At 42.8% G+C, this 26,011-nt stretch overlaps 1 protein-coding gene across 7 annotated transcripts; it reads left to right on the plus strand.

The window, feature by feature from the left end:
• Positions 1-2,068: 2,068 nt before the first annotated feature.
• Positions 2,069-24,821, plus strand: RHEX (regulator of hemoglobinization and erythroid cell expansion). Of its 7 annotated transcripts, XM_060396013.1 has the most exons (9): positions 2,069-2,120; positions 2,229-3,219; positions 4,344-4,434; positions 10,447-10,521; positions 20,558-20,751; positions 20,972-21,132; positions 22,100-22,243; positions 23,502-23,566; positions 24,039-24,821. In XM_060396013.1, exons 5-9 carry the CDS (start codon positions 20,741-20,743, stop codon positions 24,237-24,239), a joined length of 582 nt encoding a protein of 193 aa, XP_060251996.1. In that variant the 5' UTR covers positions 2,069-2,120; positions 2,229-3,219; positions 4,344-4,434; positions 10,447-10,521; positions 20,558-20,740; the 3' UTR covers positions 24,240-24,821. The 7 variants fall into 7 exon arrangements, with proteins under 7 accessions (XP_060251996.1, XP_060251994.1, XP_042112939.1 ...); XM_060396011.1 differs by lacking the exon at positions 10,447-10,521; XM_042257005.1 differs by lacking the exon at positions 10,447-10,521 and having other exon boundaries at positions 2,229-2,491.
• Positions 24,822-26,011: the final 1,190 nt, after the last annotated feature.

Raw genomic sequence — 26,011 nt, forward strand, 5'->3', positions numbered from 1 at the left:
GCTGCTGCACGTGGGCCCAGTAGTTGGACACATGGGCTTAGCTGCTCCATAGCATGTGGAATCATCCTGGACCAAGGATGGAAACCACGCCCCCTGCACTGGCAGGTGGATTCACATCCAGGGATGCCCAGCTACATGTTACTGTGAGCCTTGGAGTGGAATCATCGAAGGTTCTGGGCCAAGAACGATCCACATAGAAGAGCAGAGCAGAGTGAATCCTGCACAGCCCTGGATGCTGACATATCTATTCTGGGTTCAGATAAAAGAGAAAACAACGTGGTGAGTCAAAAATCTTGGCTTGATTCCCGTAGGTTAACTGTAGCTAGAGTTAAGTAGCAGGAGATCCTGGCACTCAGGAGCAGAGAGCTGTTTGTTGACAGTGTAAGGATGAACCTGAAGGATGAGGAAAAGCCAGTTAGGAAGTTATCCTGTAAAGCTTCCAGCATGCCCATGCATTCCTAAACTTTGAGTGAGAATGTTGCTGCCTATGGCTTCCCTGGTGGCTGCCTGGGTCGGGAAGATCCCCTGGAGAAGGAAATGGCAACCCACTCCAGTGTTCTTGCTTGAGAAATCTCATGGACAGAGGAGCCTGGTGGCTACAGTCCATGGAGTCACAAAAGAATCAGACACAACTTAGTGATTAAACAAAAATAATTCTTAACATAGCTATGAAAGAAAAGAAAACTGTAGCTACAGACATATTTCCACAGTGAACTGATAACACATTGCAGATACGAAAACACCGAGCAGGGCTCAGCCCGAGAGGTGGCCTTTTAACTTTAAAGAATAAAAACGTAAATATTAATAGCTGCTATATGTTGTTTACCTGGGGGCTTCCCCAATTGCTTAGTAGGTAAGGAATCCTCCTGCAATGCAGGACACACCAGGAGGTGTGGGGTTGATCCCTGGGTTGGGAAGATCCTCTGGAGGAGGAAACGGCAGCCCACTCCAGTGTTCTTGCCTGGAGAATACCCTGGACAGAGGAGCTTGGCGGGCTACAGTCCATGGGGTCGCAAAGAATCGGATACAACTGAGCATGATGAGCTGTTTACCAGAGAAAAGAGCATCTGTTAAGTACTTTGCCTATGTATTTGAATTAACTTTAAAAAACCTTATGAAATTAAAAAAAATTAAACACTTATTATTAACCTGTGAAAAAACCGAGACTCAGAGAGGTTAAGTAACTTTTCCCAAGTCAGTCAGCTATCGGGTAACTGAGCCAGTTTTCAAATCTGAATTTATCTGATTCAGGAGCCCTTATTCCACACTGCTTAACTGGTCCAGAGCAGGGAGGTGGCATCACAGAGGCCTGCAAAGTTCTGCTTTCTTTGTTTTACATCAGGGTCATTTCATCCTCCTCCTGTTCTTCAGTCCTCAGTTTAGGTCTTGGAGGTTTAGCCTGAGACCCCACACCCAAAGCCTGCAGTCAACCTTCCTTCCCTTGCTGGCACTGTTTATCTTACAAACTGCCCCAGCCATCTCAAGTTGGGCCCATTCAGCGTTTAACGGCAAAGTGCTTAAAATCATCCTTATCAGTTGCCTGCATCCCATACACACACTCTTAAATAACCTATGGCCACGGCATACACAGTTTCGGAGGTGAAGCAAGTGGGAAGGGACCTTTGCTAATTTGTAGAGACCCACTTCTTCATTTCATAAAGGAAGAACATGAGCTTGCTGGTGGGAAAGTGACTCGTCCAAGTTCATACAAGCAAATGAGTGCCAGCGCTGGGCCTTGAACCCAGGCCTCCTGGCTCCTCCTGCAGTGCCCTTTCCACTCCACCAGGCCACGCGTGTATTCGTGGTATTTAAATTTGTGTTCACACGGAGGGAAAGAGACTACTACTCTCCACAGACATAAACTGCATGGAGCAGAAGGGCAGAGCCCTGCCAAGAGACAGGAGGTGTTATCTCTTGCTTCACCCAGCTTTTCTCAACCGAGCTAGATCATTATCTTTGAGTAGCATGTCCCCGCCCCATTGGAAATGATGAAACATTGGTGACTGACCTCCACTGACTGACAAGCTTCCGGGTGGGGCTGGGGGGTGGTGAGGGAGATGTTTCCATCAGGACACCGCTGAAACACAGGCTGGGACCAGACCTTTCTCATGGTCCTGGGGGTAAGTATTGTCTTGGCAGTAGGATTTAAAATTATTTAAGGGGTGTGTGTCTGTTTGTGAATATAAATGTACTCAAATTTCATAGCGGATTCTTTGTTTACGTGCTAGGATGCCAGGGTGTGGAGTTCAGTTGCCGTCCTCTCGGAGTGAGCTTAAGATTTGGCACTGTGCACTTCACAGACCTCAGTGACTGCACCTGGAGGCATGTGGGACCTTAGTTCGCCAACCAGGACTGAACCTGTGCATTGGGAACATGGAGTCTTAACCGCTGGATCACCAGGGAAGTCCCTGGACATTAATTAGCCTCTTGCTCCTGAGACCTGAGATCTGTTGGCAATAGCAGCAGCAGCCTTCAGGGCTCCAGCTGGAAGGTGATTTTGGAGGCAGACAGAACCAGATCCAAAGAACTTTGCAGAATGTTTATAAGCCTCAATTTCCCCATCTACAAAATGGGTATAAAACCATCCATGATATAGTATTGCTATGAGGATCACAGACAATGGACATTTAGTGCCCAGTCCGGTGCTCCAGCAATAGTAGCTATAAATTAATTACTCTTTTCAAGTCATCTGTGAACCAGATCACAGAAAATACCCCGCTACGTGAGTTTTTCCCTTAAGACTCATTCTGAGCTACAAAGAACTGGGATGTTTTGAGGGAAACAAACCAGTCTGGCAGTTTAAAAATGTTATAAATGGGAATGGGAAAATGTATGCTGTCAAAGAAAAAAGCCATGCAAACATCCAGACCAGGAAAAGCCATGCAAACATCCAGGCAAAGAAAAGCCAGCATCAATGACAGCAAAATATAATAGTTGACCCTTACATAGAGCTCCCTATGTCCTAGGAACTGCTTTAAGAGCGTCATGTAGACTAATGCATTCAATCTTCACAACTCTGAAAATATACGTGCTATTCATAGTTTCTCTTTACGGTTGAGAAAACTAAGGCACCAAGGTGCTGAGTGATTTGACTGAAGTTGGTGAGAGCTCTTCTGGAGAACCTCAGCCCGGAAGAGTGTTTTTAGAGCAGGCCTCTCTCCATCATCTCTGAAGCCCGAGGAGCTCCGGAGTGTGGACTAGGCACTCAAGGAGGACGTGGTAATTGGGATCCTGCTCTTGTTCCTTGTATGGGCCTTGTTCTGTGGGCTTCGACAACCCTACCCAGTACAATGCCTTGTGTAGGGTCAGCTGCATAATCAGCAGAGCCCAGTGCAAATAAACATCTGGGGTCCCTCCTTTAAAAATTATTAAGAATTTAAAGATGGCAACAGCAGAGCACTAGGCCCATCATGGGGCCCTTCTGAGCATGAGGTCCTGTTGAACCGAATAGGAGGTAAGCCCATGGCCCTGAGACCCAGCCGTGAGGCAGGAACAGTGTTCGAAGCTTCCATGGTCTCACTTATCCCTCTTGACAAATCCTGTGAGAGAGGCCTTTGGCTTTCTGATTAACGGAGGAGGGCAATTAGGCCCAGGGACATTAAGTGCCCCACTCCCCACCAAGCTTAAACAGTATTCATTACATGGAAACAGACTGAATTGCAATGTGTACAGAATATTATTAATACAAAATGCTTTTCCCCATACATTGCCTTTAAAATTTAGAGTCTAAATATTGTGCCAGGAATCGTGGAGCTAAGTATGGACTAGACCTGGTTCCAGCCAGTAAAGTGCTCACAAACTGAGCATAACCTGTAGAAGGTGTTTAGTTTCTTTAAAATCTAGTTGGTCAATTCTATCAAATTTTGTTGTCTGGCCCCTCCAATTTACCTGGAGCTTTGCAGAACTAGCAAAATGACTCCTGAATATTGCTTAAGTTGCTTGCAATTGTCTTGCTGATTTAATCTTGGCACTAAATTGCAATCATCTCAAGTAATTGTTTGTAAAAAGGCTTTCCATCAAATTACTAATCAGAGATTTAGGATGATTTGTTTTCTTCCTAAAAACTGGAAGTGCCTGCACCTGTAAAGCCATGTGAATGGAGATGTGGCTTCGCTGATTGAGACTCATAGTTGCTCTTTCTTGTGAATTTGAGTCTTATCCTCTATGTCACTTTAATGGAATTCTAAAACAATAAACTGTCAGAACTAAATCTGTTTAACTCATCCCCTTCAGTTTCTAGACAGGGAAACCGAGGCTCAGAGAGAGGAAGCAAGGTGTCCAAGGGAGCTGAGTCTGGAAAGGTGAGCTACAGTGTTGACCTGGTTTTCTATTTAATATTCCAGATGTGTCCCAGCTCCCTGGGGTGAGCTCCCTACCATGGTGACCAGAGCTGAAGCAACTCTAGGGACGATTTCTCTGATACACAGGACAGAGGTAACACCCTAACTCTGTTGTCATCTTCTCCGCAGTGTTTGTCAGGTCCTGTTTCCTCCCTTTCACAGCGCTTTGACCTCTGTTCTCTGGTGCCTGGACATAGGGACACTCACAGGACCAGGGATCTCCCACGGCCATATAGCTTTGTTAACTGGATTGCTTATACCTCCCATCTGAAAATCATGAGTGAGGGCCCTGGGGAAATGGGTGCATTTATATAGGTAAGCCAACTTACAGGGATTGAATCCTCTTTCTGGTCTAAGGATCACCCCCTGTTGTATACCTCTATATGCCAAGCACTGGACTAAGTTTCTTAAATGCTGTGTGTAGTGTGGTGAAGGCTCAGGCCTCAAACTGCCTGGGTTTGAATTCTTTCCCCTCCAAGGGGAATTAAAACCTGGTTCTCGCCTATGCAACAGGGGGACAGCCATAATAGCTACCTCATAACCTTCTTATTTTGAGGGTTAAACAAGATAATTTATTCAAAATGTTTTGCATGATGCTGGCATATAGGAAGCACACAACTTGAGTTAAAAATGAAACAAATGACATTCTCATTTTCCCCATAAAATTCTGAGACCAGAAGACAGAAAGCAAGTCATAGCTAGGAAGGCCAGAGCTGGGCTCCCCAGCCCAGCTCACCTGACCACTGAGTCCCTGTTTCTCACCATTTTCCTGCCCTTGCTTGTGAGGTTGCTGGGCAGCATACCCAGCTTTCCCCCACATCTTCTTATTCCCATGTGGTCAATGTACAGTGAACTTTGTTGCAGACAAGCAATTCCTTTAAAGCTGTCCTCTACAGCCAGAGCTGGCAGATAGCTTTAGCTGGAGGACTGTGCTCTCCATTCTCCACCTATCCATCCATCTCAGTTGCTCTTCTGTGAAGATTCTATTGCATGGGCATCTCTTTTTCTTCTAAAACATTACACCTTACGCACATCTTCTGACAATTCATCATGCCTCATCACGGCATTTCTTGTGCTTTTTGACTTTTTTTTACACGGTAATGTCTTGATTTTCCAAGTACAACATGAGCTCTTGGAAGTTCAGATAGCAATCTCCCCTTTTCATGGCCAAGGGTATTTCATCCAGGACCACACACAGACCACTCAATAAATATTTGATTCATTGAAATTCAGACATTTAACTTACTATCTCAATGTTCTATTAACATGGTGAGATGGAATTTAGATGTAAATAAAACGTTTATGTAGAGAAATTTGCTCTCGTGCTAATTTCAGCTACTCAGAATTTCTGGACTTGTTTTCATACTCTTAAAATACTTTTTTATCCTGATTGGAAAAAATCATCCACAACATTTCAGTACCTAACTTTTAATATTTAGGTATCTTTTCTTCCGTTTCCCCATTTTGAGGAAAGCACATTTAAACAGACTCCCCAATTTAATTTCCATAAATGTATGTTCATGAGAAAATTTATATTTAATATGCAAAATTATTGTCAATGAATTATTCTGGATTTGATGAACAGAATCATGTGAATTGAGGGGTAGAGGTTATTGCTAAACTAATAGACATAGTTTTTTAATGATCTAGAGTTTTCTTTCCTTAAAAATATTTATTCTTTTTATATTCACTTTTTTATAGAGTTGTGATCATACTGTATATTATATACTACATATATACAATAAAGTACAAGCTAAACATAGCTGTCTTGTAATTTTTCACTGAAGACTCTTTCCTTAGATTAATTTTTCCTAAACATAATTTAACAAGTCTATACTACTTTTAAAAAATGGTTTGTCTGGAACCCACCTTGTTGCAATTCCTTTTCAAATATGTTCCAACCTTTCTGGATTGTTATTATTTTTTCCTAATAAATTTTTGAATAATTTTGAGGTTTAAAAAATTCTCACTCTAATTTTGATTGGAATTATATTGGACCAATAAATCAATTTTGAAGCAATTTTTTTCGTCTTCTAACTTCCCAATCTGAAACATCAGATGTCTTTCTATTAGTTTAAGTCTTTTAAGTCTCAGTAAATTTCTAGAATTTTTGATAAAATAACTTTCTTATAATTAAAATTATTCTTAGCTGTATCTGTTGTGATGGTTGATAAGGCTCCTTGTTCCCCCCGCCCCCAATTCTATTTTCTATTATAGAAAAATAGAAAGAATGGCTGTTAATTTTAGAATATTTGTCAGGCCCTTAGGACTTTCCTGAGCAGTCTCATTAATTTCACTAGTTTTTCAATTGATTCTTTTGGGATTCCTAGGTATAAAATCACATCTTTTGCAAATAAGGATAAACTTGACTTTTCCTTGCTGCATTTCTTTTGTGCATAAGTTATTAGCTGAGGCTCCAGCATCAGCCTGTCTGGGCACAAAGCCTCGTTAATCCTTCTCATTATCTTGGCCAACTTATTTAACTTTTCTGTGTCTGAGTTCTGTCCTCCGTAAAATGGAAGTAATAATAATAGCACCTTCCTCCTAGGTAGTTGTGAGAATCAGATGAGTAGACATATGTAAAAGTGTCAGCCACAGAAAGCCTGCTCAATAAATATTCAATATTATTTTTATAGATTGGAGGAACTTCCAGGAATTAGAATTTCTAGGATTAATTTTTAAAAATGGTTACAACAGACATCTTCATTCTCAAATAACGGCTAAAATATTTTACCATTTGGTAAGATGTTGATTGCTGGTATAGAAGGGATATTCTTTATTACAGTAAGAAGCAATCCTCACATTTGAATTTTAATAACTTAAGAAATAAAGAAATGAGGGATAGTTAGGGAGTTTGGGATGAGCACGTACACAGTGCTATATTTTAAATGGATGAAAAACAGGACCTACTGTAGAGCACAGAGAACTTTGCTTAGTGTCATGTGGCAGCCTGAATGGAAAGGAGTTTGCGAGACAATAGATGTATATGTATAAGTATGACTGAGTACCTTCACTGTCCACCTGAAACTATCATAATATTGTTAATTGGCTATGCTCCAATACAATTTAAAACATTTAATTAAAAAATAGTAATAATGAATATTCAATTTTATCAAATGTTTTTGGCATTTTACTGCAATCATAGTTTAATTTTTTTATTTATCCATGTATTTATAGTATATAAAAGGCAGTTCCTTAAATGATCGAGGCTTAGACTTTTGAGTCAGATGAGCTTGAATTAAAAAGACTCTTCCAGTGGGGGCACAACAAATTGTTCACTTCTTGGACAACCTCAGTGTCCTTATCTAGGAAATGGTGATGATGTGTGTTCTTGTAGGGCAAGAAGATAAAAGCCACGTGGAAAACACTCAACCTTAGTTTTCATTATTATAATAATTAATCTCCTGGATATCCCTGGATTAATTAAAATTTTTAAAAAATTTTTATCTGAGTATAGTTTGTTTACAATATTGTGTTAGTTTCAGGTACGCAGCAAAGAGAACCAGTTGCACATATTCATGTGTGTGCCTGCCAAGTCGCTTCAGTCCTGTCCGACTCTTTGTGACCCTATAGACTGTTTCCCACCAGGCTCCTCTGTCCGTGGGATTTTCCAGGCAAGACCATTGGAGTGGGTTTCCATGCCCTTCTCTAGGGAATCGTCCTGACCCAGGGATCAAGCCCACATCTCCTGCAGCTTCTGCACTGGCAGATGGTTTCTTTACCACTGTGCCCCATACACACACTACTTCATACAAAAGCAATAACTAATAAGAACCTACTGTATAGCACAGGAACACTTCTCAGTACTCTGTAATGACGTATACAGGAAAAGAAAATAAAAAAGAGTGGACATATGTATATGTGTGGGGCTTCCCCAGTGGCTCAGTGTTAGAGAAACTGCCTGCAATGCAGGAATTGCAGGAGATATGGGTTCAGTCCCTGGGTCAGGAAGATCCCTGGGTCAGGAAGATCCCTGGGTCAGGAAGATCCCTGGGTTAGGAAGATCCCCTGGAGGAGGGCATGGCAACCCACTCCCTTATTCTTGCCTGGAGAATCCCACGGATGGAGGAAGCTGGCGGGTTACAGTCCACGGCGTCACAAAGAGTTGGACCTGACTGGGTGACTGAGCACACAGCACAAAGTGGTACATGTCTATCCCAGCCTCTCAGGTTATCTCTCCCTCCCCTCCCTCTCATCACCATACGTTTGCTTTCTATATCTGTGACTGTTTCTGTTTTGTAAATAAGTTCATTTGTACCACTTTTTTTTAGATTCCACGTATATGCAGTATCTCTGTCTGACTTACTTCACTTAGTATGATAATTGCAGGTCCATCCATGTTGCTGCAAATGGCATTGTTTCCTTCTCTTTTATGGCCAAGGGCTTCCCTGGTGGCCCAGAGGGTAAAGCATCTGCCCACAATGCAGGAGACCGTGTTTAATCCCTGGGTGGGGAAGATCCCCTGGAGAAGGACATGGCAACCCCACTCCAGTATTCCTGCCTGGGGAATCTCATGGACTGAGGAGCCTGGTGGGCTATATATATAGCCCGTGGGGTCGCAGAGAGTCGGACATGACTGAGTGACTTCAATATTCCATTGTATACATGCACCACGCTTTCTTTATGCGTTCCTCTGTGGACAGTCGGCGGACACTTAGGTTGCTTCCATGCTTGGCTATTGTAAATAGTGCTGCGGTGAGCATTAGGGTGTATGTATCTTTTCAAATTATGGTCCTGTCTGGATGTATGCCCAGGAGTGGGATTGCTGGATCACGTGGTAGCTATATTTTTAGTGTTTTAAGAAACTTCCACACTGTTCTCCATAGTGGTTGTACCAATTTACATTCCCACTGACAGTGTAGGAAGGTTTCCTTTTCTCCACACTTTCCCATTATGTATTGTTTGTATATTTTTTTAATGATGGCCATTCTGACCTGTGTGAGGTGACAGCTTATTATGGTTTTGATCTGCATTTTTTTTAATGATGTTGAATATCTTCTCACGAGCTTTTTTCGCCATCTGGATGTCTTGTCTGGAGAAATGTCTATTTAGAACTTGTGCTCACTTTTTATATTGAGGGTTTTTTTTTTTTTTTTTTTGGTATTGAGTTGCATGAGTTGTTTGTGTATTTTTGGAGATATATCTGTTGTGGGTCACTTCATTTGCAAACATTTTCTCCCATTCTGAGGGTTGGGTTTTCATTTTATGATTTCCTTTGCTGTGCAAAGCTAAGTTTGACCAGGTCCCACTTGTTTATTTTTGTTTTTATTTTCATATGCCTATGTTTTTCTCTAAAAGTTTGATAGTATCAGAACTTACAATTAGGTTTTTAATTCATTTTGAGTTTATTTTTGTGTATGGTGTTAAGAAGTGTTCTAATTTCTTTCTTTTACATGTAGCTGTCCAGTTTTCCCAGCACCACTTATTGGAGACTGTCTTTTTTCATTGTATACTCTTGTCTCCTCCATCATAGATTAGTTGACCATATGTGTATGGGTTTGTCTCTGGACTTCCTATCCTGTTCCATTGATTTTTATGTCTGTTTTTGTGACAGTACCATACTGTCCTGATTACTGTGAAAGTTGCTCAGTCCTGTCTGACTCTTTGTGACCCTATGGACTATACAGCCCATGGAATTCTCTAGGCCAGAATATTGGAGTGGGTAGCCTTTCTCTTCTCTAGGGGATCTTCCCAACCTAGGGATCAAACCCAGGTCTCCTGCATTGCAGGCGGATTCTTTACCAGCTGAGCCACCAGAGAAAGCCTAAGAATACTGAAGTGGGTAGCCTATCCCTTCTCCAGTGGATCTTCCCGATCCAGGAATCAAACCAGGGTCTCCTGCATTGCAGGCAGATTCTTTACCAACTGAACTATCAGGGAAGCTGCCTGATTACTGTAAATTTGTAGTAGAGTCTGAAGTTAGGGAGCCTGATTTCCTTGTAGTAACTTTAAAAAAATAATTTAATTAATTTATTTTAAGTGGAGGCTAACTACTTTACCATATTGTAGTGTTTTTTGCACTACACTGATGTGACTCAGCCATGGGTGAACATGTGTCCCCCATCCTGAACTCCCTTCCCACCTCCCTCCCCATCTCATCCCTCAGGGTTCTCCCAGTGCACCGGCTTTGAGTGCCCTGTTTCATGCACTGAACTTGGACTGGTGATATATTTCACATAAGGTAATATACATGTTTCAGTGCTATTCTCTCAAATCATCCCACCCTCGCCTTCTCCTAAACAGAGTCCTAAAGTCTGTTCTTTATATCTGTGTCTCTTTTGCTGTCTCGCATATAGGGTCATCATTACCATCTTTCTAAATTCCATATGTGCCGTATTGGTATTTTTCTTTCTGGCTGACTTCACTCTGTATAATAGGCTCCAGTTTCATCCACCTCATTAGAACTGATTCAAATGCATTCTTTTTGATGGCTAAGTAATATTCCATTGTATGTGTATCACAGCTTTCTTATCTGTTCGTCTGCCAATGGACATCTAGGTTGCTTCCATGTCCTGGCTATTGTAAACAGTGCTGCAATGAATATTGGGGTACATGTGTCTCTTTCAATTCAGATTTCCTCGGTGTGTATGCCCAGCAGTGGGATTGCTGGGTCACATGGCAGTTCTATTTCCAGTTTTTTAACGAACCGCCACACTGTTCTCCACAGTGGCTGTACTAGTTTGCATTCCCACCAACAATATGAGGGTTCCCTTTTCTCCACACCCTCTCTGCATTTATTGTTCATAGAATTTTTGATAGCAGCAATTCTGACCAGCATGAGATGGTACCTCATTGTGGGTTTGATTTGCATTTTTCTGATAATGAGTGATGTTGAGCATCTTTTCATGTGTTTGTTAGCCATCTGTATGTCTTCTTTGGAGAAATGTCTGTTTAGTTCTTTGCCCATTTTTTAGCTGGGTCATTCATTTTTCTGGAATTGAGCTGCATGAGCTACTTGTATGTTTTTGAGATTAATTCTTTGTCAGTTGCTTTGTTTGCTATTATTTTCTCCTATTCTGAAGGCTATCTTTTCACCTTGCTTATAGTTTCCTTTGTTGTTCAAAAGCAGGCATAGAAGGAACATACCTCAACATAATAAAAGCCATATATGACAAACCCACAGCAAACATCATCTTCAATGGTGAAAAATGGAAAGTATTTCCCCTAAAGTCAGGAACAAGACAAGGGTGCCCACTCACACCACTACTATTCAACATAGTTTTGGAAGTTTTAGTCACAGCAATCAGAGAAGAAAAAGAAATAAAAGGAATTCAGATTGAAAAAGAAGAAGTAAAACTCTCACTGTTTGCAGATAAAATGATCCTCTACATAGAAAAGCCTAAAGACACACCAGAAAGTTATTAGAGCTAATCAATGAATAGAGAAAAGTAACAGGATATAAAATTAATAATACACAGAAATCCCTTGCATTCCTATACACTAAAAATGAGAAAACAGAAAGAGAAATTAAGGAATCAGTTCCATTCACCATTGCAATGAAAAGAATAAAATACTTAGGAATAAATTGACCTAAAGAAACAAAAAACCTATAAACTATACTTAAAGAAACTATAAACTATAAATCATAGTTAGGTATAAACTATACCTAAAGAAACAAAAGACCTATAAACTATAGGACACTGAAAAGGTTCTTTATAGAAAACTATAAAACACTGATGAAAGAAATCAAAGAGGACACAAATGGAGAAATATACCATGTTCATGGATTGAAAGAATAAACGTAGTGAAAATGAGTCTACTACCCAAAGCAATCTATATAGATTCAGTGCAATTCCTATCAATCTACCAATGGTGTTTTTCACAGAACTAGAACAAAGAATTTCAAAATGTGTATGGAAATACAAAAAACCTTGAATAGTCAAAGCAATCTTGAGGAAGAAGAATGGAACTGGCAGAAACAGCCTGCCTGACTTCAGGCTCTACTTCAAAGCTACAGTCATCAAGACAGTATGGTACTGGCACAAAGACAGAAACATAGATCAGCGGAACAAAATAGAAAGCCCAGAGATAAATCCACACACCAATGGACAGCGTATCTGTGACAAAGAAGGCAAGAATATGCAAAGGAGAGAAGACAATCTTTTTAACAAGTGGTGCTGGGACAACTGGTCAACCACTTGTAAAAGAATGAAACTAGAACACTCTCTAACACCATACACAAAAACAAATTCAAAATTGATTAAAGATATAAATGTAAGACCAGAAACTATAAAACTCCTAGAGAAAAACATATGCAAAACACTCTCTGACATAAATCACAGCAGGATCCTCTATGACCCACCTCCCAGAGTAATGGAAATAAAAGCAAAAATAAACAAATGGGACCTAATTAACCTTAAACACTTTAGCACAATGAAGGAAACTATAAGCAAGGTGGAGTAACTTTTGATATAATCATGTATTTACCTCTGTATTCATAAATGAGATGAGCCTGGAGAGCTTTCCATTTTTTTAGGTGCCCTATGTTCCTTAAAATGTCAAAAATTCATTTGTAACACTATCTAGATGCAGATTTTGAGTAGATAGTTTTATACTGCTTTTAATTTCAAATAATAATAGCTATCATTTATTGGATGCTTATTACTGTGTGACAAAAGCTAGAATAACTTACATATCTCATCTTACTTCATCTGCAGAAGTGGGTATCATTTATGTTCATCTAATCAAACCCTGAGAATTAGTGATTATTGATTTTATCTTACAAGTAAGAAAGCAGAGACTTTGAGAGGTTAAATAATTAGACCCAACTCATGCAGAGGATGAGCTGGGATGTGAAGCAAGACTGTCTGACTGCAAGTTCTCTGCCTTTAGCTGCTCGAGAGGTACCAAACTCAGATCCCAAACTTCTTTCTTGTTATTTTGCTTTGCTTTTAGTCTGTTTAAGTTTTCTGTGCCTTATGGAGTCCATTTCACTAATCTATATTTTTCTAGGAAATTGATAATTTTATTGATATTTCACACACACACACAAATGTCAGTAATTTCATAATTTTTGGCTTCCTCTGTTTATGTGGTTATAGTTATTATTAGTTTGGCTTATTTATGTTTCATCCTTTTCTTGATTATTCAAAACTGCATATTCAATTAGAGGACAAACGTCTAGTAGAGTGAAGGAGACTGAATGATATAAAATAGAAATATGTCTTTTTTTCCTTCAAAATTTTCCATTTCCATCCAACTACACTTTCCTTTCCCCTACTGTAATTCCATCTTTAAAGAACAGAATGTTAAGGGCCAGAAAGAGCCTTAGGAGTACTATAAGTGCTGGGCCGAGAAAGGATTTCTACCTGTCCCAGGTCACACAGGTAGCAAGTGACTGAGCCAGGAGGAGGAGCCTGGCTCTCATCTCCCTGTCTTGTTATCTTAGAGCTCAAATTCTTCATTTTAAAGACAATAAATTAATGAAAATTTCTAAAAAATCTTTTTGTAAACACTTAATAAAAAAATCTTTAAAGCTACTTATTATTATTATTATTTTTGCTATACAGTAGGTCCTTATTTGCTTATCCATTTGAAACATTAAAGATACTTAATTTTAAAAGATTAAGTAAGCTTAGCAATACTGATTATGATTTCTTTAATCCATATGATGTTTACATAAATTATCTTCTGTTGTGTTCTTTCTGAATGTATCTATCCAAAGAAAGCATGGTATCAGACAGGAAAAGGTGTGTTTTTATTATTTCACCTCTTTGTTATGCTGTACCTTTTGGAAGGGCTTCCCTTGTGGCTCAGCTAGTAAAGACTCTCCCTGCAATGCGGGAGACCTGGGTTTGATCCCTGGGTTGGGAAGATACCCTGGAGAAGGGAAAGGCTACCCATTCCAGTATTCTGGCCTGGAGAATTCCATGGATTCTACAGTCCATGGGGTCGCAAAGAGTCAGACACAACTGAGTGACTTTCACCTTTTAGAAAGCCCATGAGAGAGCTCCTTCAGTAGGAGAGGGGGAAATAACATGGAATCCAGCCTTAACTCACGGTTTCCACCCGGTTCGAAGAAAACAGAAGAAATGCTCTCAGCCCTCTGCTGACCTGTGGTTTGCAGGCAGTTGGCAGCACACTGCATTAACGTGGGGCTGGGTAACCAAACCTGAAAGAGGGCAGGACAATCACATCTTAATGATGGAACAAGGCATACCAAACTCTCACATGGTCTGGGCATTTTCTTCACAACTTAATTACTTCAAATTGCTCATTTCCCGGTTGTTTGGAGTGTGTACAGAAATGAGCAGATGTTTCTGCCGACTGTCTGATCAGCAATCTGCAATTAGCCCCCAAGGAACAACCTGCTCATTGCGGTTAGGGGCCATTAGCCACTTAAATAATGACATCTGTCATCATTTTCAAACCTCATCCTGCCAAGATTTTATCTTCAAACTGTACTCAAAACCGAATGTCTAAGCTTCCAAAAATATACAGACCAAATTTTTATAGCTCCACTCTAGTCTTCATCTTGGTGCAGTGTTTTAGGGTTGAATAATATCTAATAACTGTTGAGTGCTTTCCACATACCTGTCACTGCATTTAGGTCTTTATAAACTTAACGCCCCAAGCCCTCACAAGAACTCTGTGAAGTATATACTATCATTAACCCCATTTAACAGGTACAGAAACTAAGACACTGAGAAGTTCAATAATTCACACCTAGAAGGGAACAGAACTTGGATCCGTATTGACTTTTATCTTATATATTGACGACACAGGTACAGTGTGTCATTTAGCTGGTAAGATGCTCATAATATATTAAAATGAAAAGAGGAAGTGTAGGCAATATTGCTCTAAATAAAAAGACCAAATAAGATAATGCTTTTAACATAGTGTAACATTTGTTACTGCCTGGAGAATCCCAGGGACGGGGGAGCCTGGTGGGCTGCCGTCTATGGGGTCGCACAGAGTCGGACACGACTGAAGCGACTTAGCAGCAGCAGCAACATTATCTAATGCCGTGATTCTCAACTAGGGGCAAAAGTGACTGCCTCAGGGAGACATTTGGAAATGTGTGGGGTCACTTTGGCCTGTTACATCTGTTATTGGTGGTTTCCCAGGCAGTGTGCAAGCAGCTTTAGATGAGGCCAAGGGGCTGTTTGCCTCTGAATGTCCAGAGTAGTAAGAAATACTGGTAAAGTAGAATACTAGTCATTTTCAATGATGCCACAAAACTGAAGGTGCAAACTCAAATGCTTTCAGGGATCAGTCAGGGACTGAAAGGTACATGACCTTCCTCAGGGCATCCGCATACAAAGCTTTAAAGTACATTATCAAATAAAATCATCTAGGTGTCAATTTTGGCCTGTGAGCACCCAGATTGAGGTGAGGTGAGGTGAGGTGAAGTCTCTCAGTCATGTCCGACTCTTTGAGACCCCGTGGACTGTAGCCTACCAGGCTCCTCTGTCCAGGGGATTCTCCAGGCAAGAATACTGGAGTGGGTTGCCATTTCCTTCTCCAGGGGATCTTCCCGACCCAGGGATCAAACCCAGGTCTCCCGCATTGGAGGCAGATGCTTTAACCTCTGAGCCACCAGGGGAGCACCCAGACTGGGGCTTTTTAATGGAGGTTTTCCTGATCTGGAAACAAGTTTATGATCTATTAAGCAAAGAGGAAACGTAACTACTCAGTATGATGCCTTGTTTCAAAAAGATTGTGTATACAAATATTTCCATACACATACAAAGTGCATATATTTATGAAAATACAAAGATAATTTTATGGAATGAAATTTGGGTTCATTTTATGAAATGCTTCGCTTATTTGTACTTCTAGTTTTTTAATTACAAATGCTATTTAGTTTGATTTTTAATAAATAGAGAGGAGCCTTAAAAAAATGAAAACTTAGAGCATGGTTTCAGAGTACAGCCCTAGTGGTTTCCCTACCATCCCCTTCAATGGAAGAAGCAGAATAACTTCTGTGATTAAGGACAAATAAGCCATTTAATATAAAGTCAGCATTCCTAAAGCGTAAGCTGCTGCTGCTGCTAAGTCACTTCGGTCATGTCCGACTCTGTGCGACCCCATAGATGGCAGTCCACTAGGCTCCTCTGTCCCTGGGATTATCCAGGCAAGAATACTGGAGTGGGTTGCCATTTCCTTCTCCAATGCATGCAAGTGAAAAGTGAAAGTGAAGTTGCTCAGTAGTGCCGAACTCTTAGTGACCCCATGGACTGCAGCCTACCAGGCTCCTCCATCCATGGGATTTTCCAGGCAAGGGTAACAGCAGCATTCCTAAAGTGTAAGAGTGCCTTTTTAAAAGAAACTGTTGATTTCCTCACACACTGGCTTTGCTTCCAGCCCTTTTCCGTGATTTTCATGCTTTTTTTATGATTCAATAAAGCTCTCCTGGTAATATCCAATCTTTTTTTTTTTCCTTATGTCTGCCCCAGAAAGCAGGGTTAGTACCAAAATTTCCTTGAGAAGGAGAAGGAAATAGCAACCCACTCCAGTATTCTTGCCTGGAGAATTCCATGGATAGAAGAGCCTGGTGGGCTACAGTCCATGGGGTCACAAAGAGTCAGACAAGACTGAGTGACTAACATACTTCCTTGAGAAATTTGCTTGATAAATTGGTATCTGTTGAAATTTAAGTAGGGCTTATCCAAAATAAGTCTAGATCAGGCATTTAAAATATATCGATGCCCTTTCTTCAATCAAGTCAACTAATTTTTCAATATCATTGTTTTTCATGAATAATCGCCTACTCACTTCATCACTCTGGTGTTTTATTACCAGCCTCCTGGCTCTGCAAATTTTATCCTGTGCATGTCACTTTTGACTGAACTTTCTTTCTAGAGTTACCAAGATCATGGCATCCAGTCCCATCACTTTGTGACAAATAGATGGGGAAACAATGGTAGCAGTGAGAGACTTTATTTTGGGGGGCTCCAAAATCACTGCAGATGGTGACTGCAGCCGTGAAATTAAAAGACACTTGCTCCTTGGAAGAAAAGCTATGACCAACCTCGATAGCATATTAAAAAGCAGAGACATTACTTTGTCAACAAAGGTCCATCTAGTCACAGCTATGATTTTTCCAGTAGCTATGTATGGATGTGAGAGATGGACTATAAAGAAAGTTGAGCACTGAAGAACTGATACTTTTGAATTGTGGTGCTGGAGAAGACTCTTGACTCCCTTGGACTGCAAGGAGATCCAACCAGTCCATTCTAAAGTAAATCAGTCCTGAATATTCTTTGGAAGGACTGATGCTGAAGCTGAAAATCCAATACTTTGGCCGCCTCATGCAAAGAACTGACTCATTGGAAAAGACCCTGATACTGGGAAAGATTGAAGGCAGAAGGAGAAGGGGATGATAGAGGATGAGATGATTAGATGGCATCACCGACTCAAAGGACATGAGTTTGAGTAAACTCCAGGAGTTTGTTATGGGCAGGGAGGCCTGCTGTGCTGCAGTCCATGGGATCACAAAGAATCAGACACGACTGAGCGACTGAAATGAACTAAAGAGCTTTTTTGTACAGTTCTGTGTATTCTTGCCACCTTTTCTTCATCTCTTCTGCTTCTGTTAGGTCTTTGCCATTTTTGTCCTTTATTTATGTTTGCATGAAATGTTCCCTTGGTATCTCTAATTTTCTTGAGGAGATCTCTAGTCTTATCCATAGTATTTTCTCTATTTCTTTACATTGTTCACTAAAGAAGGCTTTCTTAGCTCTCATTGCTATGCTCTGGAAATCCGCATTCAGTTGGATGTATCTTTCCCTTTCTCCTTTGCCTTTCACCTCTCTTCTTTTCTCAGCTACTTGTAAGGCCTCCTCGGACAATCACTTTGCTTTCTTGCATTTCTTTTTCTTCCGGATGACTTTGGTCACCACCTCCTGTACAATATTATGAACCTCTGTCCACAGTTCCTCAGGGACTCTGTCTACCAGATCTAATCCCTTGAATCTATTCATCATCTCTATTGTATAATCATAAGGATTTGATTTAGATTATCCCTAAATAGTCTAGTGGTTTTCCCCACTTTCTTCAGTTTGAGCCTGAATTTTACAACAAGGAGCTGATGATCTGAACCACAGTCAGCTCCTGGTCTTCTTTTTGCTGAGTGTATAGAGCTTTTCCATCTTGGGCTGCAAAGAACATACTCAATATGATTTTGATACTGACCATCAGGTGATGTCCATGTGTAAAGGGGGGGTAGGTAGTTTCCTGGGGTCCCCTCTCGCTTGGCTTGCCATCTGGATCAGTTTCCACCTCCTGCTCCCAGTGACGCCCTCATGCCATGACGAAAGTGAGTTAATGCAACACTCCTGCAGAAGGAACCCCAGGAGACTCCTTCTCCAGAGATGACCTTCTGGTGCTCCTCGGCTCCAGGTGTGGTGGGTGCTAGGATGAAGCCGGGTGAGGGGAACTCCCCCACTTAGACCGCTCCCACTTTCCGTCTTCCTGACCCATTTCACATGCTGAAGCTATACGTAATGAAGAACTCACATCTGGACGCTGAATCCATCTTTATAAATCAAACTAAATAGCATTCTTTAAGAGTGATGATGTTAGGTATACTTTACTCATTTAACTTGAAAAGTAAAGAGTGGATAGAGTTAGTTTCCTTTGGGGAAAGTATCTAGAATTTATTACATCAGAATGTATTATGTCAGAAAGAGGGGACTGAAGCTAAGTATGATGACTACATTGGGCACGTGTCCCTCCCATCTTTCTTTCTTTCTTTTTGGTGGCACAGGGTCTTCGCTGCCGCATGTAGGCTTTCTCTAGCCGCAGCGAGCAGGGGCTCCTCTCTGGTTACGTGTGCAGGCTTCTCACCATGGTGGCTTCTCTCGCGGGAGCTGGGCTCGGTGCGCCGGCCTCCCTGGTTGCAGTGTGCGGGCTCAGTGGCAACACGCTGGCCCCGGGCTCTGGCGCTCAGGAGCGGAGGCACACAGGCTTATTCGCCCTGTACCACGTAGCAGCTTGTGTCTCCTGCACTGGCAGGCGACTTCTTTAACCGCTGGACCACCAGGGGAGTCTGCGCCCAACTTTCGACCTCACACAAGAAAAGTTGTTCCCGAAGAGTGGCTTGTTGGTTGGTAAAGGACGTAGGGGAGAAGGTAGTTTTTTCTCCCTGGCAGCTTCCAGCTGGCCAACACCCAGCCCTGGCGAGGCAGTGGAGGCAAACCTCGCAGGCTCCCTCCTCAGCTACTGCCTCCTCTCTCTCCAGACTTAGTCCAAGTTGGATGTTGGAAAGGCCCACCCAATGTAGAACTACAGCTAGAAGTAAAAAAAAGGCAGGGCTTTCCACACTACCCCTAACACTTGGAATCCCTGATTGAGAAAATAAGCTTTATCGGCAATAAAAGGCTTTTCAACATTTATCGTCTGCAGCAGGACAATGGACTAGCCTGTGGCCCATCTTGTGCTAAGTAAAGATCATTTCAAAAGCTTCGAAACCATCTTGGCTTTGTTTTATAATACACTCCATATTCAGCGCTGTGGTCTTTATTTTGACGCTAAAAAAATTTTTTTAACTGAAGTATATGGCAACCCACTCCAGTGTTCTTGCCTGGAGAATCCCAGGGACGGGGGAACCTGGTGGGCTGCCATCTATGCGGTCGCACAGAGTCGGACACGACTAAAGCAACTTAGTAGTAGTAGTAGTATAGTTGATTTACAAAATCGTATTAGTTTCTGGAGTACAGCAAAATGATTCAGAATATATATATATATATATATATATTTTCTTCATCATGGTTTATTACAGGTTATTAAATATAATTCCCTGTACTATACAGTAGGACCTTTTTAAATCTGTTTTATATATAGTAGTTTGTATCTGCTAATCCCAAACTCCTAATTTATTTCCTTTCAGAAGTGTGTGTGCGTGTGTGTGTGTGTGTGTGTGTGTGTCTGAGACACTGGTATGCGTCACAGAATCTCTCTCAGTGTTTTCACACCTATGGGATTCCTCTGTGCTTCCAGCAGCAGGCAAAGGCTCTGGAGAAGAGACGGAATGTTGGGGGTGTAGGCTTGGATGTAGAGCTCAAACCAGGCTTGACTGTAGGGCCTCAGACATGTCCCTCAGCCCTCTGGGCCTCACGTGGCTCCTTATAAGAGGAGGGCAGTGACGTCTAGGTCCTAGGATTGCGCGGATCGGTTTGGAAGGCTGGGCTGCGGGAGCGCTCAGCCCTGGGGCTGGCAGCAAGCCAGGACCTACCGGCCGGCAGGCACTAAGACTGTCACTGCCTATTTTGCAGATTCAAAAACTGGAGTCTGGGGAGAGGAAAGGAAAGGACCCCCCAGCAGCAGAGACTGCCCAAGAGTTCTGACCCACTGCAGGCCTCCAGGGCCATCCTGCCGGGGGTGCTGCGCGGAGACAAGGTGCCGGAGAGAGCCCGCGCCCCACTCGCAACCCGCGGCGGCCCTGCCAGGAGCTTGTCATGCTGAATCAGTGAGTGGTCTGGGGAGAGCCAGCTCAGGTTCCCGCGTCAGTAACATCACTTCCCGCACACGTCACCCTCCCCGGGCCCTGAAGCCTTCCCTTCAAGAGGAAAGGGACTCAAGCCACAACAGCAGTACCTGCAGGCTGCCCCTGGCGTGGGGCAGGGATGGGTTTCCCACTGTCCCAGCACCTCCAGAACCTCTCACCTGATTTCCTCATTTCCCAACAGGGTCATGGAGGTCTGGCATGGAGTAGTGATCGCAGTCGTGTCGCTGATCCTGCAGGCCTGTCTCCTCGCAGTCATCAACTACCTGCTCAGCAGGCACATGGGTAACTGGCTCAGTGTTCCTCCTGGTCCCCCTCAGGGACCATTCCCAAGCCCACAGCAAGGTGAACCCCAAAATATCACTTGAAATCTTACTTGAGGAATCGCTAGCCAGGTGACCCCTCACTCCACCAACCTCTGAGTGGGTAATCTGCACTCTGACCCAGCCCGTCTGTGCTTGGGAATGATGGCTGAGAGTCCTTTTGCTACCCAGACCTCCTGTCTAGAGACAAGCTTCTGTGATGCTCTTGAGGCTGGGCTCACTTAACCCGAGCGTAATAAATTTCCTTCATCACCGCCAAGGGACATGTAGAAATGGCCTTGAATTACAAGAGAAAGGAGTATGGTTAGACTTAAATATGAGCTTAAATTTCTGAGCTGATTTGCAGTGAAAAGCAGGGCGCTCTGTCTGAGGAAGACATTATAATTAGGGGAAATAAAATAACACTGCTTGGGCTGTGCTAAGACAAGGGGTTGAGCAGGATGATGTAAGTCTAGGCTTCTCTCGTCATTCATTCATTTATCCAGTACAAGAGGAAAGAAAATAAAAATCTGTGCCGTTATGGACCTTGCATTCCATGAGTAATACAGACAACAAACAAGTAAAATGTGTGTCAGGTCACGTTAAGTGTAGAGAAAAAAATGAAGCAAGGCAGGGAGATATGAACTGGATGGGAGTCAGCATCCCTGAGATGCTGACATTTGAGTCTAAACCTGAGGGAAGTGAGGAAGTGAGCCACGCCTACAAAGTCAATAAGCCGAGAGATTTGCTCATCAGGGTGGAAGCAAGGGGGCCCAGGCTGGATGGAGCTGAGTTGCGGCAGGAAGGGGAAGGGGAGTGAGGCCTGTGGCTTGGACTGTAGCTTTTACTCCAAGTGAGGCGAGGGGCACTGCAGGGTTCTGAGCAGAGGAGGGCTGAGGTTTGAAGAGATCTGTCTGACAGGTGTTCCCTCAGGAGACCTGTGCTCATAGATACAGGATGTGCCTGACCAGGAGAACATTTTCTTTTGACTCTTGCTCTGTCCCCGGTAGCCAAGGAAAATGAGCGCATACTGAAAGGGGCCAGGTCCCAGGCCCCCAGCTTTAGTCCAGCTGACTGCAGCCCACCTGCTGCCAAGGAGAGGAAGGAGACTCGGGCAGAGAGGAACGTCCTGGTGCCTGAGCCCCGCTACCGGCGTGAGTACTGCTGCGAGGGGAGCGTGTCATAGCGCGGCTTCTGTTCTGTCTGGACTACCCGGGGAGCCTCCTCGCAGCAGCCCCAGTCTTCCTGCCCAAACCATGAGCGGGAGGATTCCTCACACCCTCCCCAGTGCAGGCCAAGCCAGGCCGCTGCTTTCAGAAGGCCACCCATCCTATGCGGTGTGGCAGACGGCAGTGGGTTTTGTGTAGGTCTTAGTTCAGGCCTGGGGGCTGTCTCTGCTCCTGTCTTTGTGATACTGTGGTGTCTTATCTTCTGCCCGCCATTAGTTAGAGCCCAGATTTCAACCACCTCTGTCTGCTCCCAGCCATGGGACCTGGGCATTTTAATAAACCTGAGTCTTGGTGACAGTTCAGATCTATATCTCACTCCGGCAAGGGGACCAGCAGAAACACCACACTCTCGCTCTTTTCTCTCTCTCCCCACTTGAGAGACCAGCCAGGCCACTCTTCACACAGTGGAAACTGCCGCTTCCACAGCAAGACATTCACTCACCAGACTGCCCTTTCCACTGCTTTATCTTTTGGTTGATTTAAGTTTGCTCCATCCTTCTAAACTTTATCTTTTCCGCTAAAGAAATCTGGTCGTCAGGCTCCCTCAGCACCTAGATAAGGCCTCAATGCATGAGGGACCCAGAAGATACCACTTGCATGAACTCAGGGTTTCAGAGGAAGCGGAGAGGCACTGGCCTCACCATGACCCTTGATCCCAAAGCTTCCCTGAAGCCTGGCTGCAGTCAGAGACACACTGGTTGGCAGGGACTTCAGAGATCCTTGTCCAACCCTCTCTGCCACTGGGGACAAGACCAGGGCACAAAGAGGAATGTAATCTGCCTGGAGTTAGTGACAGGCTTAGATTAGAAGCGTGTCTGTGATTTCTGGGGCCAGATCTGTTTGCCTTGGGCCACAGCAGTCAGCACACCCTACTTACTCCCCGTCCAGCAGACAGTCTTTCTAAAGCACAGGGCAGCCTTGCGGGCTTGGTATTTACTTTCAGGTGGAGCTGGAAATACAGCAGGGCCTGGACTCTTGGATGTGTCACTGGCTGTTTCCAGAGGTTTCCGCTCTCTCTGCTCCATTCCTCTCTTCTCTCTGGGGGACACTGATCTCTCTTCCCCACTCCACTTTGAGTTGCTGTCTCTGCTTCTGTCTTTGTCTCATGAGTCCTTCCATCGCCTCTATACTCTCTAAACACCCTCTGGCTTCCTTTAGAAGAACAATTTCTGTTTTTCCCTAGACGACAGTGACACGTCCTCAGATAGCTCTGACAGCTCAAACAGCTCACCTCCCACCACTTCCCAGGTAAGGGACACTCCTAGGGACCCCAGCAGTCTGGGGTCACCTGGGCTACAGAGGCGGGAGCAGGGAAGGAGGGCCACGGAGTCATCATAGCAGCCTTCGGTGAGGGCGGTCGGGTTTTCACTCACAGGCCTGTACCAACAACACAGAGCATCCACACAAAGCGGGTCTGAGTGGGCTCTACCAATGAAGGTACTCACAGGAAATCCCCTTCTCCCCACGTCCCAGTTACTGGCCAAAGTCCACCCTGAGTCCCAACCTCACTTGGAGAGTCTCCACGTATTTTCTTCCTTAAGCCATTCGTTGCCACAGGTACAAGGAGCAATCTCTCATCGCCTTGGCCCTGCTCTCAGACATGGCTACCTGGGACCCAGGTTCTTTCCCATCTGGCCCAGGGTGAGCCTCTTTGAGCTGAATACCTTCTCCAAACATGGTGGGAATTTTGACCCAAATTTCTTTGCTTTTCCCCCCTAAGGTCACCAAGGATGTGAACTACACACAAGTAGTCTTTACAGCCCCTGGAGAGCGAAGAAATGACTCTGTCCTGGACTATGAGAACATAAAAGAAGCCACAGATTATGTCAATGTCAACCGAAAGAGCCACAAGCCCAATATCTGGACTTTTGTGAACCCTGCTGTCTCTGAGCCAGTGGAATACACTCAAGTGGTCATGTGAATCCTGGGCTTTTTAATGGGATGCAGTTCCTTATGAACTCTTGCACTTATTTTACAGGGAAATTACTGTTTTGTTTGGTTTTGTTTTTTTAAGACGAGGCATAGGAGGAAAAACAAGCCTGTATCTCAGCAAGAAACATTCAGATCAGGAAGAAATTCCAGGTTAAGCATGAAAACATCGGAGCATGTCAGTAGCGAAAGTGATGAAGTCTTTCTCCGTAAAAAATTTTTAAAAGATTTTAATCAGCTGTAGTAGAGTTCTGTTTGACAGTCTAATGATTAAATGCCTCTCTGATCTCTTCAATTATTGGAAATAAACAACTTCCTTAAAAATTTTAAATAAATAGCAACCACCAGTTCCTCTTTTCCTCTGGCCTAACCTTGCATGCCGTTCCTTTTTGAGTGTTGGGTCTTGCTGAGTAAGCCTGCTGTGCCCTCAGAACTTTAAATAGTGCGCTTGGAGAGCTCACCACTATTTCACCTTTGAATCTGCTAGTTCTTAGGACTTAAAGATGACAGAACCATCTTTATGTTATTAAAAAAAAAAACTTTCCAAATTCAATCCAATAAAATTCAATATCTATTCTTGGTTTGTAGTGGCTGTTATTTTTACTTTTACTACCAATTTTGGTAGCAAAAGAACCTAATTTCTTAACTTAATTAAGAATAGCTTATCTGAAACCAGCTGATGACTTTTATGTTTAACTGTAAGGCCCTAGACTCAGTCTCACTAAATCATAAACAAAGTAAGAATGTCCAAAAGTGTACCATTTCCTTTACTCTCCAACGTAGCTCTAGAAATTCTAATCAGTGCAGTAAAACAGTTAGCACAAATGAGGGCTGTAACTATGGGAGAGGAGGATAAGTTTGTCATTGTTTGCAAAATGCTAGTCCTAGAAAACCTCAAAAAAATTAAGTGGTTTTAAATTAATAACATGCTGTAAGCAGTGACTAGATAAATATACAACTTACTTTTCCCAACAGCTAATTAAGATACAAAATGAAAAAAAATGCTCACAATAGCTAAGCAAACATCTCAAAATATGGAAACTTAAGAAATACTCCTGGCCGAATTCAAACACCATAGAAACTATTCATCAACTGTGTTCCATCTGCTGACTCTAAACGACCTTTCTAGCCCTGGTGCTGAGAAAGGGGGTAGGGTGTTGTGGGCGTGGGGGCAGCTTTCATCTTTCCAAGTTCCTCTTTCCCAAGATGATCTGAAGACACTGTTCCTGTTTGAGTTTTGGAAATTTTTGCCAGTCTACACGTCCCTATACATTTAACTATCATTGTTCCTCTCCCACTACAGCTTGAAGGTTTGTGTTTCCCTCGAATTCATATGCTGAAATCCTAACCCAAGATAATGGTCCTGGGAGATGGAGCCCTCGGGAGGTTATTAGATCATAAGGAAGGCACCCTCCTGAATGAGATTAGTGCTCTTAGAAATCCAGAGCTCCCTAGTGCCTTCCATCATATGAGGATACAATGAGAAGTCTGCAACCCAGAAAAAGACACTCACAAACTATTCTGACACCTTTCAAAACTATGAATAATAAATATCTGCTGTTTATAAGCAACCACTCTATGATATTTTTTAATGGCAGCCTAGAGGGACTATCACATCTCCTTAGAAGGCTTTTCTTTCTTTTTTCCCCAGTTTTATTGAGATATAATTAACATACAGCACTGTGTAAGTTTAAGGTGTACAGCACAATGATTTGACTTACATACATCATGAAATGATTATCACAGTAGGTTTAGTGAGCATCC

Source organism: Ovis aries, chromosome 12, assembly GCF_016772045.2.
Source record: "Ovis aries strain OAR_USU_Benz2616 breed Rambouillet chromosome 12, ARS-UI_Ramb_v3.0, whole genome shotgun sequence".
NCBI classification, from domain to species: domain Eukaryota; kingdom Metazoa; phylum Chordata; class Mammalia; order Artiodactyla; family Bovidae; genus Ovis; species Ovis aries.